General features: G+C 49.3%; 1 protein-coding gene across 7 annotated transcripts in view; it reads right to left on the bottom strand.

Moving 5' to 3' along the window:
- LPP (LIM domain containing preferred translocation partner in lipoma) overlaps nt 1-19,722 on the bottom strand; it is a 555,915-nt gene that overhangs the window by 69,888 nt on the left and 466,305 nt on the right. For all 7 annotated transcript variants that reach the window (XM_075938239.1, XM_075938236.1, XM_075938238.1 and 4 more), the window contains one exon: nt 6,473-6,642. In XM_075938239.1, the coding sequence (XP_075794354.1) occupies nt 6,473-6,642 (170 nt within the window). The remainder of the gene's footprint in view (nt 1-6,472; nt 6,643-19,722) is intronic.

The following is a 19,722-nucleotide window of genomic DNA, read 5'->3' as shown; positions in this document are numbered from 1 at the left end:
CACTGGCCTTGCTCCCCAGCAGCGTTCATCCCAGGCTTTCCAAACAGCCAGCCAGTTGGATCAGAAGGTTGCAACTGACAGAGCCGCCGACCAGGAGTCTCCAGGAGTGATGGGTTCATTAGGAATGAAAGACGGCATCATGCCTAGGCACCAACTCCATGCATGTGCCAGGGCGGGAGCACCCAGGAAGAACAATGAGCCGGGGCTTTGCACCCATTGGCAGCCAGCTCCCCTCTCTGCCCAGTGCCTGCTACCCATTGGCAACCCCACCAAACAGCTCTTCCCAGTGGCTCCCAGTCACTGCAATCAGCTGTTTTGCAGCGAGCAGGAGGCTCTGAGAGGGAGGGAGAGGAGGAGAGAGGGAGTGTGCTCAAGGAAGGGGGTGGGAAGTAGCAGCAGGGGTGGGCATTTGGGGGAAGGGGGGAAGAGAGACTTGGGGCATAGAAGAGGGTTGAGCCTCCCCCAAACCCAGAGGAAGCTGGCGCCTATGACATCGTGTGATGAAACCACCAAGAATATATCCAGCTAGAACTGGACAACCCCCGTAACTGCTGTGTACTAGTGTAACTCACACCAACTTGGTGTGGCACTCTGCCCCACCTCGGGGTGGGCGGGTCAACGACGGAAGCTTTTCAACACCGACGTCTCAAGTTCAATTCCCACTCGGGGCATCGTGTTATATTAGCAGCACAAGGCAGGCGCTCCCATGATGCGGAATCCCAAACGATGCCCATTTCAGTCGCAGTCTTAGAGGGCAAACGCATTCCACCATGCAAGGAGTGTGCGGCGTGGTGTTTGTGTTCCACTTGTCAGCTGGAATTCACGCTTTGGAAAACACACCTAACAGTCTTAATGATCCCATGGAACAGTTTAAATTCAAATTGCTGAGCCCTTGCCATACCACACTGGCAACACTTGCCATAAATTACTCTCAAATTCAACAGGTCGCTTGACAAAAACAAGAAAAAAGGGCTTAAAAAAATCAAAAAAGCATCCTTCACATTAGAGCTTCTCTTTTTCGGTCCAATTTCGATTGCTCTGTGGTTGCTAAATTAGTGCCAAAGTATCTACATACATGATGCAGAATTATTTTAAAAAGTAGATGTAATCTTACAAGAGGGAGTTGACGTCAGACTTTAAATCTAAGCATGCTACCGTTACTTCACAAACCTCTCTCTCTCTCTCTCTCTCTCTCTCTCTCTCTCACACACACACACACACACACACACACACACACACTTTCAAAAGCCCTCAGCACTGGTCTAACTTCTCCCATCCAAATTAACGGGAGTTGTTTCACCGTGATTCCAGTGAGAGGCAGATGCAGAATCCCAGGCCAGAAGGAACCACCAGGCCATGAAGCGAGGTCTGCTGCAAGAATCACCAATGTACAAAATGCTAAACACCCTACCCCATGTAAACATCCCCTAGGCTTTACCTCAACCATTGCAATGTCACTGGGCCACGTCATGTCACCACTGAAATTTATGCATGTAATTTAAATGTATTATTTGTACTATGGGTCACTCTATATGTCTTACTGAAATCCAGGGTGCGAAGTGCCATGCAAACAGATAAATAAATTAAAAAACACAAAGTGCATGGAGGAGATAGACAAATGGCGGGGAAAAGAGTGTGTTGTTATCCTATTTTTACAACAGGGAATCGAGAGGCACAGCAAGATTAGGGGAACACTTTCAAAATCACACTCACCTAATTCACTATAAGAGTTCCTAGCCCACTGAAAATTCATGGGACAGTCTCCTGAGTGACTTACAAGCTTTTTAAAAATTGTACCCTGAATGATTTTTGCAAAGAAGCTGGCAACATAAGGAAAGAGACCCTAGAGAGCCTGCTGCTGAAGCAGGAATTGATCCCAGACCTCCTGAGTCTTGGTCTGGAGCCTGGAACACAGAACCATCCAACTTCCCCCTCTCTAAGTGGAGAACTTAGAAGGTGCCTTCTTAAATACAGAAGGGCAGTTCTGGCTCATGATACCTTTGCTCTTTTGTTATTTCATCACTTCTTGCCCTTTCATTTTTGATGGTCTTTTCTGAGCCAGGATGGGCAGGAATAGCCTCTGTTTGCCGGAGACTGGGAATGGGCGACAGGAGAGGAATCACTTGAGGATTCCCTGTTCTGTTCACTCCCTCTGGAGCACCTGGCATTGGCCACTGTGGGCAGACAGGACACTGGGCTAGACGGACCTTTGGTCTGACTCTGTCTGGCCGCTCTTATGAGCTCCCTTGGCTCATAAAATATTCCCTGACTGCAGAATATTTCTAGTTTGCCTGAAGAATTCGTTGTGCTTTCTACCATTCTCTTCCCAAAGACACCCCTCCAGTTCTAACAGGACCTGACGCTTGGTGACCTTGACTTTTATATAAACCCTGAAAAGGTACTCATCATCTTACTCGGTCCATAGCAACTCCGGTTCCTCAGCATCTCTCAGGACTTGGCCCAACCGATCGTTGATCACTGCCTGTTACACCGCGGGGCGTGAAAGCCAAGAAGCAGGGATGAAGAATGGAAGGAAATTTCCATGTCCCCGAGAAAGACATCAGGACATCAAAGAACACTGCCATGCGCAAAATAGCAGCATGCCCTGCCAGGCCTGCATGTCTGGTTAACCTTGTGTTCAGTCCTTATGGTAATACGGTAGTTGGAAAGCAGACAGCTGGCACGAAGCTAACATCTTGCTCTTCAATCTTTTATGACAGTGTTTGCGATATTACCCGTAACCTCTTCTTTATACAAAGCCCAGTGCAAAAACTTTCGCCAACTCCCGCGGAAGCACACCAAAGCCTTTCGGGAATACGTTTCTCTGGAGAAAAGGGTATTCCTATCGACGACAGACTCTACATGGCTCACGTCTGAATTGGAGGATCTAGTTAGAGCGGAGCCATATGGTCACAGTTTAGGGGTTAGATTGACTGCTGTAGACATAGTATGTGACACATTTACTCCTGTTAACACTTTGCTTATCACAACTATTTTTAGCTGACTGCAAGCATCTTGATGAATGGCAAAGTTGGCGGTGTTGTAGGAATAAAATGAACAATCCTGAGCAAAACCCTGAGTAACAGAAGTCTGTAGTACTTGGTTTGGGTGCATAAAAGTTAGGAACTAATTTCAGGATCAGACTCAAGCTCTCAACATGGGACAGCGTTTTTGTTCGGAGATGGTGTGACGGCGCGTTGGGGGTCCCCCGTCTCCTGCAGCCCCGAAATGGCACAAACAGACTGCACCAAACGGTGGAATAGAGGAACTTTATTCCCTCTCCAGGATACAGCACAGCACAGATGTAATCTGGTCACAGAGCTGGGCTAGGATGCCTCAGGCCCCCTTGAGATGGGGGGAGACTGGGCCCCTAAACTCCAGCCCCTTTCCCTAGGCTGTCTCCTCCATGCTCCCAGCCAGCCACTCTAACTAACTCTCTTCCAGCCCTGCCCCCCAGCCAGGGCAGCATTCCCCCTTCCTTTGTTCCTCTCCATGGGGTTTATCTGGTTCAACAGGTTTGGCATCACCTTTGCATAGTGAGGTTTTCCCTGCTGGGTCTTGCTCCAGACAGCAGAGGTCACCACCGCCCAGCAAGTACCCCCACTACGTCACAGATGGGGTTTAGGAATTGTTTCAAGGAGGGAGGTGAATAGCTACTCACTGCGAGGAACATGTCGGTAATTTAGCTTTGGTTAGCGAACCCATCTCTTTATTTCTAGCACTAGATCCCTGATATGGACAAGTTTTAAACATAATTTCTCTTGCAACCTTAACTTTGCTTCATTACTGCTCCTCCACCATAAGAGTAACATCGGAAACATGGAAAACAATTTTTAATTGTTCAGAAACTTGCATTTCATTTGCCCGTGGCCTGACGCTGCAGAAAAGCACGGTGCAGGCACTCAAAGTGAGCTATCGGAAAGAGCAAACAGTTCCTGGTCCATAAATCTGGATGAGGCAAACACATTTCATCTTCTTTCAAATTGCAGAGGCAGCATGATTTAGTGATTTGAGTCTTGGAATAGAAGCCAAGAACTTCTGGGACTGGAATCACAGGTGGTAGAAATTGGGGGAGCTCTCTTAAGCTATGCGCATTTATGCCAGCTGAGAATTTGGCCTCCACTTTCGAAGACTGATTCAATCTCTGATTTGCTGTGCAGGTCCTGGCACATCACTCAGACCTCGACTCAGCAAAGCACATAATGTAAAACTGACTTTCAAGGAGATTTAGACTCTGGAGTTGTTTTCAAAATTGCACGTACGCTCTGAAGTCAGTGAGGCACATTCTGAAAATACACCCCGATACCCCGTTTCAGACAATAGGCCTTAGGTGTGTGCTTAAAGTCAAGCATGTGCTTAACGGCTGCTGAATCAGGTGCCACGCTCTTAGTTCCAGTTTCCCCATCTGGATGTTTAAAATCACTGCCCATATTTGTGTAATGCTACAGATAGGTAACACCATTGATGTTGTTTTCACATCAGCAAGAGACTGGATTCCCAGGAGTATTTTGTGCCAAGCCTTTAAGCTTCTTTTTTTGGTGGACTGCGAAGGTGAATATTTAAGGGACACTCCCCCCAAATCATTTCAAAGAAGCTATAAAAATATAAACTTTATCCTTTCGTCTGTGTTCAAAGCGGCAGTGTGGAATTTACTATTGCAGATGCAGCCAAGCAATTATCATTGCGTTATCCCTTAAAAAGATAGAAGATACATTTGAAAGCAGATGAGGAACAAAATCCTACTGTATTTTTCCTCTCATCCTTTTTATCTCCCAACCTAGGAAGTTTACTGAAGCCTTGCCAACGATTCACTCAGGCTAATGAAGTGTATACGTAATGGGATTAAATAATCTCAACCCATTCTTATAGCGGCTAATGCAGATGTTCTCCCAAACTAAAGCAGATGCGCAGTGAAGAAATCATGCCTGATTTAGAAAAAATGTATTAACCGACCAGCAGATCCCAACCTGAAGTCAATGAGACATTTCACTTCAGAGATATCAAGGACTGACCGGAGTGCGTCACGACACCCCCTTGCAATGAATTGCGCTCTTCTCCCACGGGCGAACACAGGTGCCCCCAAATGAACCTTAAAATGTGATGGCACAATAATTTTAATGCAAACATTAAAAGGAGAAATGGCTTTAAAAGCACATATTCAATCAAAAAGTCATTTCTTTTCTAAGAGACAATTAACAGAGACCGTCTTCCACAGCCACCGGAAATAAGGCCGAGTCAATCCTCCATAATTACATTCAACATTTCAGCAATAATCTCCCTGCAAAGGACCTGTAGCCATCGCAAGAAATAATGAGGCATGGTTACCAAGCTCGGAAGTCGTAATGATAATAACCAATAAAAAGTGACGAAAGAACGACACCAAGGAATTAAAGCTTTTGAGCAAGTAACAAATGGGACTCCCTGATTTTGGGAGCTGCTCAACCCTCATTTCTTCCTGACACCCACTCAATGCCCTGCAGGATTGGCTGGGAAGCTTGCAAAGAAAACGGGAAGTTGGAGGCTTAGTTATCATGGCTGTAAGCCTCCCCTTGGAATCAGGTGCGAATAAACTGAGCACTAGTTGACAAAACCCAGCGTGGACAGAAAGGGTTCTAGGAATTAGAGCGAGATCTACACAAAACCCACTCATTTTCAGCGATATTCTGCTGCTTTACTTATTCTAAAAGCGGGGATTGGAACAATTTTTTGCACCCAAATGCCAAAATACCAGGGCACGGTAACTGCTGGTTCTTTAACGACAGGCGACTGTTGATTTTAATGCCGCCATCAAAAGGATAAATGCTTTTTAACGCACGTATTCGATCCAAAAAAATCATTTCATTTCTGAGAGCCAATTAATAGGGGACCGTCCGCCACAATCACCGTAAATAAGGCCGAATCAATCCTCCATTATTATATTCAAAAGAAGGGGTGAGCTTCAAAAGGCATCTGGATTCAAAGGCCCGTGAAATGAATGGATGGGCTCCTACTGTTTTCAGAGGGCAGTGGAGGGGGCTTAAAGTGTGGATGCTATTCAGTGGCTTTTATCTTCCTGTTGGATTGCAAAGTTACATCCCGATTCTTCAGTCTAATCTCTCCTTCAGTGGGAGTTTTGCTTACGCACAGACTTCAGAATCAAGTTTCTGACAGTGGGAAGCTTTTGGGAACAGGGCTTTCTCCTAAGAGTGCTGTTATTTCTGTTCACAGCCAGGCTTAGATTATCACAACAAAAAAGTCTTTCTGATTTGGCACATTTGTGTCAAGACTTGGCTGGAAACCAGAAATCATGGGCAGGAAGGGAAAGGGCTTAAATACACTTTTTTGGAGTATCGTGGGTGGGGCTGTTCTTACTCGATCCAAACTGAGTAGCTCACTTTTAACAACGCCGCAGTGTAAAGCAGGGAGGGAGCATCAGCGGGTGTCTGATCTGGGAAGGTTTGCATGTAGGGTGAAAACGAGCTTCGGCACTTACAATGTAGCAGGGTTCGCAGTACGCTTTCTTCTCCACCGCATAGAAAGGCTGGCCTCGGAGCTTGTTACCACAGGTCATGCAGGTAAAACATTCCACGTGGAACACTTGGTCCATGGCGGTGCACCCGGTGCCTTCCCCGACAACGTTCTCGCCACAGCGGGCACAGCGGCCTGGGGGAGGTAGGGGAGAGAAGAGGCATCACCGTTATCTCACACAGGTGCATACGGGGGTGTAAGGGTGCTCTCGAGGTCCAGAATGTCACAACATCACCAAGTACAATTCCCACCCTCATTCACAAAGAACAATCACTAGGAGGAGGGCTGGCTCCAGATTTGCACATTCAAGGCACGTCCATACTTAGCAGAGGATCGACAGTCCGGAGGTCGATCTTCTGGCGTTCCATTTAGCGGGTCTAGTCTAGACCCCCTAAATCGAATGCTGAGAGCAACTCCCACCGGCATCAGGTACTCCTCCTCTGGCGAGGAGTAAGGGAAGCCAACAGGAGCGTTTGCTCCCATTGGCCTCCCGCTGTGTGGATGCTGCCAAGGCTTGGCTTAAGGTAAGCCGACTCCAGCGATGTATTTTGCGTAGCTGGAGTTGCGTACCTTAAGCTGACCTGCCTGGTCTAGTGTAGCCAGACCCCAGACAGCTCTGGGGCTAGGCCCCAGGCATTGGTGCCTTTCACTCATACGTTATCAGCTCTACTGCAGCCCATACCAATGGGGACGGACGTTGTCCCCTATGGGAAGCTGCTTGGTGGTCTCCGTGAGTGACCTAGAGCAGTATTGCTATTGTGGAGCTCGGAAAAGACATTAAGGACTGAAGGGCAGCCAAGTTTGCGACACCAATCTCCCACTGCCGGCTGACGGTGCTACCGACACAGACACCACCGGGCACAGAGACAATACGGGGCAGGCCTGGATCACAGAGTGGGCTGGGAGAGGCTGAAGCTGAAATGTTTGGTGGGAGGGAGGCTGAGGAAAGTAGCTGGGCTTAGAAGGAAGTGCCCTTCCGAAAAGAAGCCTATGCACAGAACATGCCAAGGGGAAGATACTCAATGCAGTGAGTGGAAAGCACCGCTCCGAGAGGCACCCGCTGCTCAGTCCCGCTCTGATGTTCCACGCGACCGATTGCTGGTGTCCCACCCCACTAGCAGTCAGTGTAGAAAATGATTTACCTCAGACCTGCGGAATTATGGAGCAGAGAGAGTACCAGGTTCCCAGCTAGTGAAAACCAGCAGAATTGACAGAGCAATAAATCACTTACAGTAGGGTGACCAGACATGCCGATAGAACTGAGACCATCCCGATATTAGGGGCTTTGTCCTATACAGACAACTATGTCTCCCCACCACACATAAAAGTGGCCTGTTTTTTTCACATTTGCTCTGTGGTCATGCTAATTTACAGCAGCTTTGGTTTCCACCTCCCTAAAGAAGGCGATTTCACGAGCACACCCTAGTTTACTGCAGCCACGTCTACATTAGGAAACGATTTTGAAATAACTACATTTGATTTAATAACTCCCAATTTAACAAAATCCAACTGGCATGTCCACGCTACGGGGAAGTCTGGAAATGAGTCTGAAGCAGGCTCCGTGAATGTGGACGTGCCACCTTGGACATTAGAGCCCCAGGAAGCTCTGGGGAGTCATTCATTTGAATAACTCCGGGGAGCCGTTATTTCGAAAGAGCGGCACCGGCACGTCCACACAACGGCTATTTTGAAACAGCTATTTTGGAATTAGCGTTACTCCTGAGGAAAAGCAGGACTCCAGATACTGAATTCCACAGCTGGTTATTTCGAAATAATGGGTTTGGACACGCCACATATAAATTCGACCTGGGGGGAGGGGATACTTTGAAATAAAGTCCTAGTGTAGACCAAGACTGCAGGAATAATTTCAATGTCCCTTCTTTTTAGTCTTGTCAGACATAATTATTTATCCTTTTTATTACCAGCCACCCAGTCATGGGTCAGGACAACGTGGTGCTAGGTGATGTACAGACACCGAACAAAACCATGCTCTCGGTGCCAAAAGACTTCCAATTTAAATACAAGACAAGAGACGACAGACAGACAGATGGGGTGGGGGAGCAGAAGCGAACAGTGGAACAACAGCTGCATCGCACATCTGGGACTTGGCAGGTTGCTAGGGAGGTGAAGGCTATGAAAAGAGAGCAAGAAGAGCCAGTAGCTAGCTGTTCAAGGCCCTGAAAAGGTACCACACTTGGGGTGTGTCTAGACTACAGAGTTTTGTCGACAAAAGTGGACTTTTGTCGACAAAACTATACCTGCGTCTACACTACCGCTGAGTTCTATCGACATAACGTCGACAGAACTCAGCAGTTTTGTCGACGCTGGTAAACCTCATTTTACGAGGCATAACGCCTTCTGTCGACAGAGTTCTGTCGACAGAAGGTGTTATTACATGTAAACTGTCCTTGCGTCTACACTGCCATGTTGACAAAGCAGCTTGCTTTGTCGACAGAACTGAATGTAGTGTTGACGCTCTTTGTCGACAGAAGCTTTGTCGACAGTATCTGTCGACAAAACATCTGTCGACAAAACTCTGTAGTCTAGACATACCCATAGACTTTAATGATGTCTTTTCCCATAAGGGCCAGGCTACGGAACGTGCACTGATTTAAAGGATTGTGTGTTATCTGTTTTAAAAAAAATTGTAAAGATTAATCCAAAAATCAGCCTGTTCGATTGTTCGGGGGGTTTGAACTTTCTGCTGCTGTGCAATGGAACAGACGACGACATGATGACCCCAGCATTTACAGCTCCTTCACTGCCCATCCCAAACGTGTGCACGGGAACAGCTGCCGTGTACGGCAAGAGCATTTCTGTAGCAAGCAAAGGGATTCTGGAGTATAACGCATGGAAGGCACTTTAAGATCCTTCAGGAGAAGAGGTAAGGCGATGGTTGAGATCTCTTACGAGCCTGCAGAAGAGCCCAAATCATTCTTGTCTGTGAAGTGGCATCTGCGCACTTGGCACTGTATGAGACACATAACACAGACTGCTGCCGAGAGCTTGAGGTCTGAGCAACTAGATAATAGGCAGCATGTTTAAAACAAACAAAAGGACGTTTATCTTCATGCAGCGCACAGTCAACCTGTGGAACTCCTTGCCAGAGGATGTTGTGAAGGCCAGGACTTTAACAAGGTTCAAAAAAGAACTAGATAAATTCCTGGAGGTTAGGTCCATCAATGGCTATTAGCCAGGATGAGTAGGAATGGTGTCTCCAGCCTCTGTTTGTCAGAGGCTGGGACTGGTGACAGGGGAGGGATCGATGGATGATTCCCTGCTCTGTTCACTCCCTCTGGGGCTCCTGGCAGTGGCCACTGTGGGCAGACAGGACACTGGGCTGGATGCACCTTTGGCCTGACCCAGTCTGACCGTTCTTATGTTCTCTGTGGAAGAGAGCAGCTAGGAGCACAAAGGGAAGCCCAGCTGGGGCGAAGAAATAGATTTTTTTTTGGTTTAAAGCTCGGCTTTGTGTCTCATTCACTCTTGGTACCCTGATTCACAGCCCCTCGCTCTAACGACTTCGCTATGCTTCCGGGGACGTTCCTTATTGGGAGAGGAGTCAGTTAGCCCAGCGGGTTTCTAACTGTTTTTCTCAGGACCCCGTTGAAGAAAACTGTTGGTGCCGCGACCCCACATCCTGTGACTGGAGTGGAGGTTCCGGGGTGGGGCTTTGGGGCGCAGGAGGGGGCTCCAGATTTGGGGGGCAGGGCTGGGGCAGGAGGGGCTTACCTTGAACGGCTCCCAGTCAGTGGTCCAGGAAAGAGGGGAGGGCTAAGGCAGCTTCCTGCCTCTCCTGGCACCGCAGAGCAGGCTGCCCCCAGAAGCAGCCAGCAGCAGGTCCCAGCCAATGGGAGTGTGGAGTTAGTGCTCCGGGCAGGGGCAGTGCACGGAGCCCTGCGCTCTCCCCCCACCTAGGAAGTAGGCCTGCTACAACCGCTTCTGGGGTGCAGCACAGTCTGCGGTGGCAGGACAGGCAGGGAGTTGCTTCAGCCCCCCCCCACTGCTCCCCTGATCCTCCGGCAGCACTGAGCCCCAGTGCCTGACACCCCACCATCCAGCGCTGGGGCGCGACCCATCGTTCGAAAACCCCTGCGCTAGGGTGCTCTGAGTGCTAGAAAGTTCCCTAATAGGGAGGGCCACAGAGCCGCGTCTGCAGCAAGGAGACAGGCAAAACCGACTAGCTGCACTACGAGGTCTTTCAGCTCCTGTCGCTGGGTGGACAAAGCCAGGACTGCGCGGTGGTCTCCACCAAAGTGCTTGCGCCGCGCTGCTGTAATATGCAGCGACGTCAGGGGCTGGTAAGATCTCTCTCTCTCTAGCCCACGACATTGAAAGCCATTAGCGTATTACTGCACACACTGCGCTTGCAGAGGGAATGTTCTCCAGGGGAATTTCACCTCCCCTGGGCACAGTTCTCTGATCATCCGGTATCATTTTTATGAGGCATTTGGACTCACATTAACACGAGGAGCCCATGCACTTGAATATCTGTCCTCCCTGTGCGAAGTGTATCACTTCCGTCACCTGCAGAAAGCTCTTTGCAGGACGCTTTTCCAGTCAGGGCTCTGGAGGGGGAGGCAGGAAATCTGGGGTCCTCTCTCATCTGAGCCACCGACTCGTGTGAACTTTGGGCAAGATTCACAAAGGGAGAGAGCTAAGATGGACACTTGGCTTCCCAGAGGAGTCCTTAGCCCCTTAGGGGTGTCAGGCACCTCCGACTGGGACGCAGACGCCAGCATGCTCAGTGGAGGGCTGCCTAAAAACCAAGGAGAGGGCTAAACCCTGATCCTCAAGAATGACTCAGGGGTCTCTCTTTGGTCCCCTTACACACCTGCCTCTGTTCAGGATTCATAGCCATCAACCCTGCCCTGGAACTAGACTCCCAACCCACGTCAACTCCCATCCCCCCGTGGTTAGAGCACTCACCCATGTCGGGGACACCTGGATTCAAATCCCCGACCTGCCTACACTGGTGCAGAGATTTGAACCCAGGCTCTCACGTCACTATTCCAGGGGCGACCGTGGTTGTTTGGAAGGTTTTCTGCCAGGACTTCTGCTGTTCTAGCTCTCTCGGGCCCAAAGAGCTTTAGAGTATGTCTATATTTGCACCCTCTTTTGAGAGAGGGAGGCAAATGAAGACATTCGAAATTGCAAATGAAGCCGAGATTTAAAAATCCCGTGCTTCATTTGCATATTGACGTTATGGTGCTATTTCGAAATAGCGCTATTTCGAAATAACAGACGCTGTTAAGACGCGGTTATTTTGAGAGAAAACCCTTCTCTCAAAATAACTGGTACATCTCACTGTTTGAGGAATAAGGGTTATTTCGAGAGACGGCTTTTCTCTCGAAATAACCGTGTCTTAACACCATCTGTTATTTCAAAATAGCGCCACAACGCAAATATGCAAATGAAGCGCAGGATATTTAAATACCGACTTTATTTGCAATTTTGAATGTCTTCATTTGCATCCCTCTCTCGAAAGAGGGTGCAAGTGTAGACATACCCTTAGGGTTTTACCACAGAAATTCCCACCTAAGTACTAGCAGAGCCTAATCTATCTTAATTTACTGGCAGGGTCAGCTTTTACCCATGGCTACAGCGAGAGGGTGCCCCTGGAACCAGTCACATGACCCAGCTGAAGGGCCAAAAGACTTTTTCATATACAGGTGTGCAACCCGTAATGCTGCGGGATAGCTGCATGAGGTCCAACACACAGGCTGTATGCTGGGAATCAGGAGATGGAAGGTCTAATCCCAGCTCTCCTGTTGGTAGCCGGGCGAGTAAGTCACTTAAGCCAAAACTTTCAATTCTGGGAACCTAAAGATGGCGGTTGATCTATATTGAGACATATAAGTCAATAGAAGTGCCTTGATTGTCATAGAATCACAAAATCCCAGGGCTGGCAGAGACCTTTGGAGTCATTGAGACCAGCCCCTGCCCAAAGAAGGACCAACCCAACTCAATCATCCCAGCCAGGGCTTGGTCAAGCTGGGACTTAAAACACCTCTAGGGATGGAGATTCCACCCCTCCCTAGGGAACCCATCCCAGTGCTTCACCACCCGCCTAGGGAAATAGTTTGCCCTAATCTCCAACCTAGACCTCCCCCACTGCGACTTGAGCCCATTGCTCCTCATTCCGTCATCTGCCCCCACTGAGAACAGCCTCTCTCCATCCTCTTTGGAACCCCCCTTCAGGAAGCTGAAGGCTGCTCTCAAATCCCCCCTCACTTTTCTCATAATAATGAGGTAAATAAGCCCAAATTCCTCAGCCTCTCCTTGTAAGTCTTGTGCTCCAGCCCCCTCATCATTTTGGTTGCTCTCAATTGGACCCTCTCCAATGCATCCACATCTTTTGTGTAGTTCGGGGTCCAGAACTGGACACAGTACTCCAGATGTGGCCTCACCAGTGCCAAATAAAGGGGAATAATAATTTATCAAATTTTCAGGATTTGTGGGTTGCTGAATACTTCTGAACCCCCTCTGAAACCAGATACTTCTGGTTAGTTATGTGCCTAAATACAGATTCAGGATCTCAGCTCTAGGCTTCCCTGTCTGAAAACACTGGCTGCTTTTGACGAAAGCAGTAGCCCTTGGGAAATCAATGGAATGGCAGGTGCTGAATACCATTCAACATATGGCCTGTTTTTGCTGAAATCTCGATGGTACAATCAGACTACAAGAATTAAAGATCAACCCATGTGACAGATCATGCCGTATCTACCACCGTTGCTGCAAAGAACAAAGCTATACTTTTCCTGCGGGCCAATCACACATGGCCATCGCTAATTGTGCACACTTGGGTGTCTAGATTCACATCAGCTAAAGACCCTATGTTTCCTTTCTCGATATCCGCCCACTGTTAGCATCAGACCAAGTAATCTCTATACTAGAGTCCAAATAGTAGCACTGACCTGGATATGCAAAACGTGGAGAACCAACAGATTGCACACAAAGATTACAAAAATAACCTGCGAGGAAAAGAGTGGGCGGGCGTATTACAACAGCAACGCAGAACAACACGACCCAGTTGCTTCTTATGGTGACCAAGCCACAGACAGGTCTAATATTAAACTTCACCGCGATGGAACTTTGCAAAGTCACCGTTTTCTCCCCCACTCCTCACTTCCTTTCCCCCAACGCCGCTAGGATGGGTTGTATCGGTGGCCACTTGTGCATCGAACGGGGCAGCACCATCAGGGTATGCTCCTCCCATGCTGCCCTACTAATGAGCCACAGCCTTTACCTGGAGGGAACAGCCTTTGAGGATGGAAGAAGGGCAGCTGAGTCTATGCCCATTGCAGGTTCTCTGAGGGGCTGCCAATGGCAGATGCCACCATGGCTGACAAGTTTGTCGGAGAACCACCAGGAAACTAGTGGAGAGCAACAGAACCAGCCTTTGCTTCTGTACCCAAATGAGCTCTCTGTTATACAAAGCACTGGTGCACTATGATTGGGAGGGTGGGGAAGCCCCAACTAAGCCTCATCCCCTGTTCCTACTGCTACTGCTTTCTCCCCCTCCCTCCACAACCTGATAGAGCTGGGGGAGGAGACCCCACGGGTCCCGGTCTTCCTCTTCTGCCATTATGGGAAGACTCTTCGTTTGGCCAAGAGGAATGAGAGAACACACAGCGGTGAGCAGTCACCATGATCAACCAACCCAAGACGTGATGCTTCTTTTAAACAGGACCTCTTGTTGTCTATCGCTAGCCATAGCAGTTCTGCCAAGGCGACCTCACGTTCTTGGACCAATATCTCTGCAGATCCGTTTCCCTTCTGCAAAACGGAGATAATGCTTCATGTGCCTGTCTTCTCTAGGCAGACTGGAAGTTCTCTGAGGCAGGGACAGACTCTCGCTGTGGGTACAGTACTCAGCCAAAACAATATAAATAGTAATAATAATAATGAGGTAGAAAACACCTGACCCGTCACCCACCAAAGGCTTTCAATTCCTGCATTCAAAGAAATGTCCAGTTACCGTAGAGTACACCACCCGCTACTCAAAACAAGGTGATACCCCCGGATGCTTATTGATTACACTTAAATTTCCCTCAATCAACCCAACGTCCTCTCTGGTTTTCATTGCTTCTGGGACACAATAAATGAGAAGAAATCGTGTACCTTGCCTTCGCCCGAGTGTGCTACAGAACTGTTCATATGCAAATACATTGGACCAAATATCAAGCTAAAAGCTCCCCTGGCATCCTCAATACCCCGATATGGTCTCCAGTGCTATTTTCCTAATCATCTCTGCTTAGGCGCTCTCCAGCAACTGTGTTTTAGAGATTCGTGACACATCCTGCTTTGAGTCGGTTTTGAATTGGCTGGCAACGGATGTGGAAAAATCATTACTCCTAATGAAGAAATATTGATGAGAAAACAGCATTTTGAGGACGACGTTGACCATAAGTCAACAAAACAACAAGATTCCGGGGGTTTTCAAGCATGCCACAAACATCCGTTTATCCTCATGGCCCCAAGCGAGGTAGGCATGGTTACCCCCCAAAAAGAGTTCACTTTCTGGAAGATCGATGATGCGGCAGTTGATCTTCTAGAGTTTGATTTAGCTGGTATAGTAAAGACCCGCTAAATAGGATGCTGAGGGCACCCCTCTTGACACCAGAACTTCTACTCCTTGTGAGAAGTAAGGGAAGTTGACGGGAACGTTTCTCCCACTGCGGAGGCGGCGCTGAAGGTCGAATTAAAATACGTCGACTCCAGCTATGTCGTTATCGTAGCTGGAGTTCAACCTTCCAGGTAAGTATAGACCAGCCCTTAACACTTCTCAAAGGAAACAAGCACTATCGTTAGCTCTCAGAGAATGGAATGACTTGTCCAGGTCCTCCAATGCACTGGTGGTATAACTGAAGCTAGAACCCAGGCTCCCAATTCCCAACCTAAGGTTGTACTCAGTAGGCTACACTGCCTCCCTTAACGAAGGGGGCGGAGAGACATGCCAAGTCCATGCTGCGGTGGCAGAACTTCAAACAACACCCAGAGTTCCTGGCGCTCTAGTTAATGTTCTACTGGCTCATCCACACAACAGGCTCCTTGAGTTTGCCCCAACTGACATGAAGGGAAGCTTTGCTCATGGACAGGAGGAGGCTTGTCCAAATGGGGTCATGATAGTGAAGGCTGCCCTGGCTATGACCTCTCCCAAGCTAGTGCCACTGCATTCGAGGATGGTGGTGAGACGAGGGGCAGTCAAAGAAGACCACGGCCACTGCCACTCGCCTTCCTGCTCTCTGGGCCTTCTCGGTGCCCAGTTCTGCTGGGCCAGCTCTGCTGGTCTCCCCCAGCCAAGGCCCCAAGCTGAGATCCCTGCTCTTCCCTCCTCCTTGAGAGGCAGTACAGATACGGAACCTCTTCAGGTCCGAGGAGAATGCAGTTTTGGGCCCAGCTTCCTGGGGTATCCCTTCCCAGATGGGATCAACCCCCCAGTGAATTATCTGGGTGAGCCCCTTTAGCCATGAAAGGGGGAATGTGCATGCTGGTTGCTCCCCCCCCCCCCCCCCCCCCAGGTAACAATTATTTACACTGCACTTGATAGCAAATAAAATTGATTTTCTTAAATACAGGCAGTCGGATCTGAGTGGTAATAGGTGAGAACAGGCAGAGCAACGTAGGTTACAAATCAAAAGAAACAAAACCACGTAGCTAATTCGCCACTGAAACCTCAGGACAAACTTTTTCAAACTCCCTCTAAAACCTCTTTTCCAGCTGCCCCTCCATATTACCCTGGGGTCTTCGGCTCCTTCCTTCAGGTGCAGCCCAGCCAAAAGACCCAGGCCCCTGCTTTCCTATTCCTTTTTAAGGAACTGAGGCCACTCCCTACCAAGCAGTGCCCAGACTTACGGACAAGAGAGAGTGTTTAACAATTGCTTATCAAGACACGAGGGCGTTTGCCTCTCATTCACACATTTAAACCCCACAAAGTATTCCCCACTTCCTAGTCTAATTTTACACACATCGAAGTCAGATAAACAGAACCAGCGGATCATGACATGAATACTGATGGGTTACATGACATCATTTGCTCAAAGCACCTTTGAGTTATGAATATTCATGTCCATAAGTCCCTTTCATAAAGCATGGGGGGGAGGGGAGGTCCGTCACAGGTAGCATGGGGCTGTCGGCAGCTCGTACTGCCATAACCTTCTCCCGGGTGGAATTCCCACTGTCGCAGACCCTGGGCATGCGTAAGCGTTCTCTCCTGAATGCTAGCCAACGGTAGCCGTCTGTAGAGGCTCTGCCCTCGGGCTGCGGCTCCCAGCAGGCCTGACAGATGGTTTTCTACACTGCAGGAGAGCTGTGTTCATATTGGGGATGTTAACAGGTAACCAGTTAACCAGTTACCTGGGTAATGGTTAACTGGTACCCAGGAAGCAGTCCCACCAGCCTTCCATGTCTGGAAGCAGCCAAGTTGAAGCAGCCTCGACGCGCGATGAGGGGCCACTCCAGTGCAGCCGGCCTGGAATAGTTGCACCCCCTCCCCACCCCTTTTAAATCAGTTAACCGGTTAAACTTAACATTTAACCCGTTCACTAATACAAGAGGATTTTAAATCCCTAGTTCCTACCTCAGCCCTCTTGGGTGTGCACCACTCAAGTTTTTTCGCCTTGAGGGCTTTGGGGTGAACCTAGCAGTAGTGACTAGCGATCAGCCTGATTTTAGACACCTTCTCAGGGAGTGACGTGGTGCTTGGTATTATTCCTCACTGAATAACAACTCCCCTCCCGCCCAGAATCAGCTGTCACTTCTGAAAGTCTTGATTTCGTAATGTGCGTGATAAAAATCCCCGATGCATCCCGCCGGAGTTTGTGAGGGATTCGCCATTGGTTTGACGGGAAGCAAGATCGGGCCTCTCAAATTTTAGCACCTCAGATTTTAGCACCTCAAATTTCTAGTCAGTTTTAACTTAAAATGATAGGTCAGTTACATAAGGGGGGACACGATAGCGGTTTTCAAATATCTAAAAGGGTGTCACAAGGAGGAAGGAGAAAATTTGTTCCTCTTGGTTTCTGAGGACAGGACAAGGAGTAATGGGCTTAAAGTGCAGCAGGGGAGGTTTAGATTGGACATTAGGAAAAAATTCCTAACTGTCAGGGTGGTCAAATATTGGAATAAATTGCCAAGGGAGGTGGTGGAATCTCCCTCTCTGGAGATATTTAAGAACATGTTAGATAGACATCTGTCAGGGATGGTGTAGACGGAGCTTGGTCCTGCCTTGAGGGTGGGGGGCTGGACTCGATGACCTCTTGAGGTCCCTTCCAGTCCTATTATTCTATGATTCTATAAATGCCAGCTATGGCAAATCAAATTATACAAAAAGTTCTCCGACACGTCCCTCTACTCCCCCCCCCCCAACCTGTCCTATTGGGGGGTTTTTTAATTCCGATTTCATGGCCAATATTCATCTCTTGGCAGTGAACTCATTGTGCCAGAGCACTGCACAGAAGTTTCATCAGCTGACAGTTGCCGGTCGGACCCATTGCTCGTCTTACGCAACATTTGGACGTCAGACAGATTCCTCCGAATCCGCTGCTTTGGCGGACGCCCGTGAACACGCCTCGTTCAGAGCTGCCGGGTGCTTTGAGGCATGATGTAACACTCCATGAATTGACTCTAGAGCTGCGATTCGACTGCTGAGTACTTTCCTGTGTCCTCTCATGTCATCTGAACGATGCATCAGGTCTTTGCAATGACCCTTCTCACCACTACCCGGAACAGCTATGCTTGCGCATTGTTTTCACCCCCCCATCACTGATTATCTCACCTCACTTTCCTTCAAACCAGATACATTTCCAGTGAGCCTTGGGGGGAGAGAGAGAGTCTCAGCCCACTCACCCCCTATGATTTAACAGCAAATGCAGGGCAAAGAGGAGGCCTTGTGTTACTCACACTTCATGGGGGTTTGCTGTGGTGTGGCAGCCATGTTGCTCCCAGGAGATGAGGGAGACATGGAGGCAGACGGAGCCTCTCTTATTGACCTGACCTCTGTCGGTGAGAGAAGGTTCAAGCCCTCCGATCTCTTTCCTCACCTCCGAGGGGCTCGAAAGCTTGTTTTCGGCCACCAACCGAAGCGGGCCCGATCTCCTTCCCCCGCCTCGCGTCTCAGCCTTCACGATACTTTCCCGGAGACTTTTCCATGCTGCTCAGCCAATGCACCGATCCCAGCAGCTCAGAAGCGTCGATGGATGGATCCTCACGCCACCCCTGGAAGTGCTGCTCCAGAGGCGGAGGGCACGGTGCCATCCCACGAACGGCTCCAGGAGAGACGTGCGTAAGTGCATGCAAACCTGATCCCGACGCCCCAGCAGGCAGGAGGAACGCACTTCCTGCCACACGGTGCTGTCGCCACACGGCTCCTGGGCAATCTGCCAGAGGAAGGAGGATGGGAAGTGCCCCTCTTTGATTTAACTGCCGCATTAGGAGGGAGCTAGCCCCGTGTCCCCTGGAACAGCGGCACTGCAGTCATCGCTGCCTCTCACGCAGTGGGGAACAGCTCCTCGACTCTAACTCCTCTCTCTCCCATGTGCCACGCAAGGCTCCAGGACAGGTTCTCCCAGCGGTTTGACTCGGCAGAACACACTTAGCAGCATGGCCACCAGTTATTTCCCCAAACCCCCGCGCCCAGGACGGGGCCGTGGTCCAAAGGTCAGCTGGGGACTTGAGCATTCTTAGGGATCGAGGAATCTAAAAGGGCATCACAAGGGGGGGGGGGGAATTGTTCTCCTTGGTCTCTGAGGACAGGACAAGGAACAATGGGCTTAAATTGCAGCAAGGGAGGTTGAGGTTGGACATTAGGAAAAACTTCCCAACTGTCAGGGTGGTGAAACACGGGAATAAATTGCCCAGGGAGGTCGTGGATTCTCCATCTCTGGAGATATTGAAGAGCAGGTTGGACAGACACCTGTCAGGGATGGTCTAGAGATGGTACTGGGTCCTGCCATGAGGACTGGACTCAATGACCTCTTGAGGTCCCTTCCAGTTCTTGTATTCTGTGATTCCTCACGTCCGTCTCGGGTCCGGGCGAGTCGGTTTTAGACACAAGTGCCACCTGCAAAGTTTGGATCTGGATTTCCCACAAAGCTCGGGGTTCTTCTGCACTGCGCTGCTGGTGAGGACCCTCGTCCCTGCCGCGATGCAGGAAACCGGTTGCTTTTTTGTGCCCAGCTGGTTATTTGCTAGTCCCCTGAAGCTGGCAGCCTG

Source organism: Pelodiscus sinensis, chromosome 10, assembly GCF_049634645.1.
Source record: "Pelodiscus sinensis isolate JC-2024 chromosome 10, ASM4963464v1, whole genome shotgun sequence".
In the NCBI taxonomy this organism is placed as follows: Eukaryota; Metazoa; Chordata; order Testudines; family Trionychidae; genus Pelodiscus; species Pelodiscus sinensis.
This window is presented reverse-complemented; position numbering and strand designations above follow the sequence as displayed.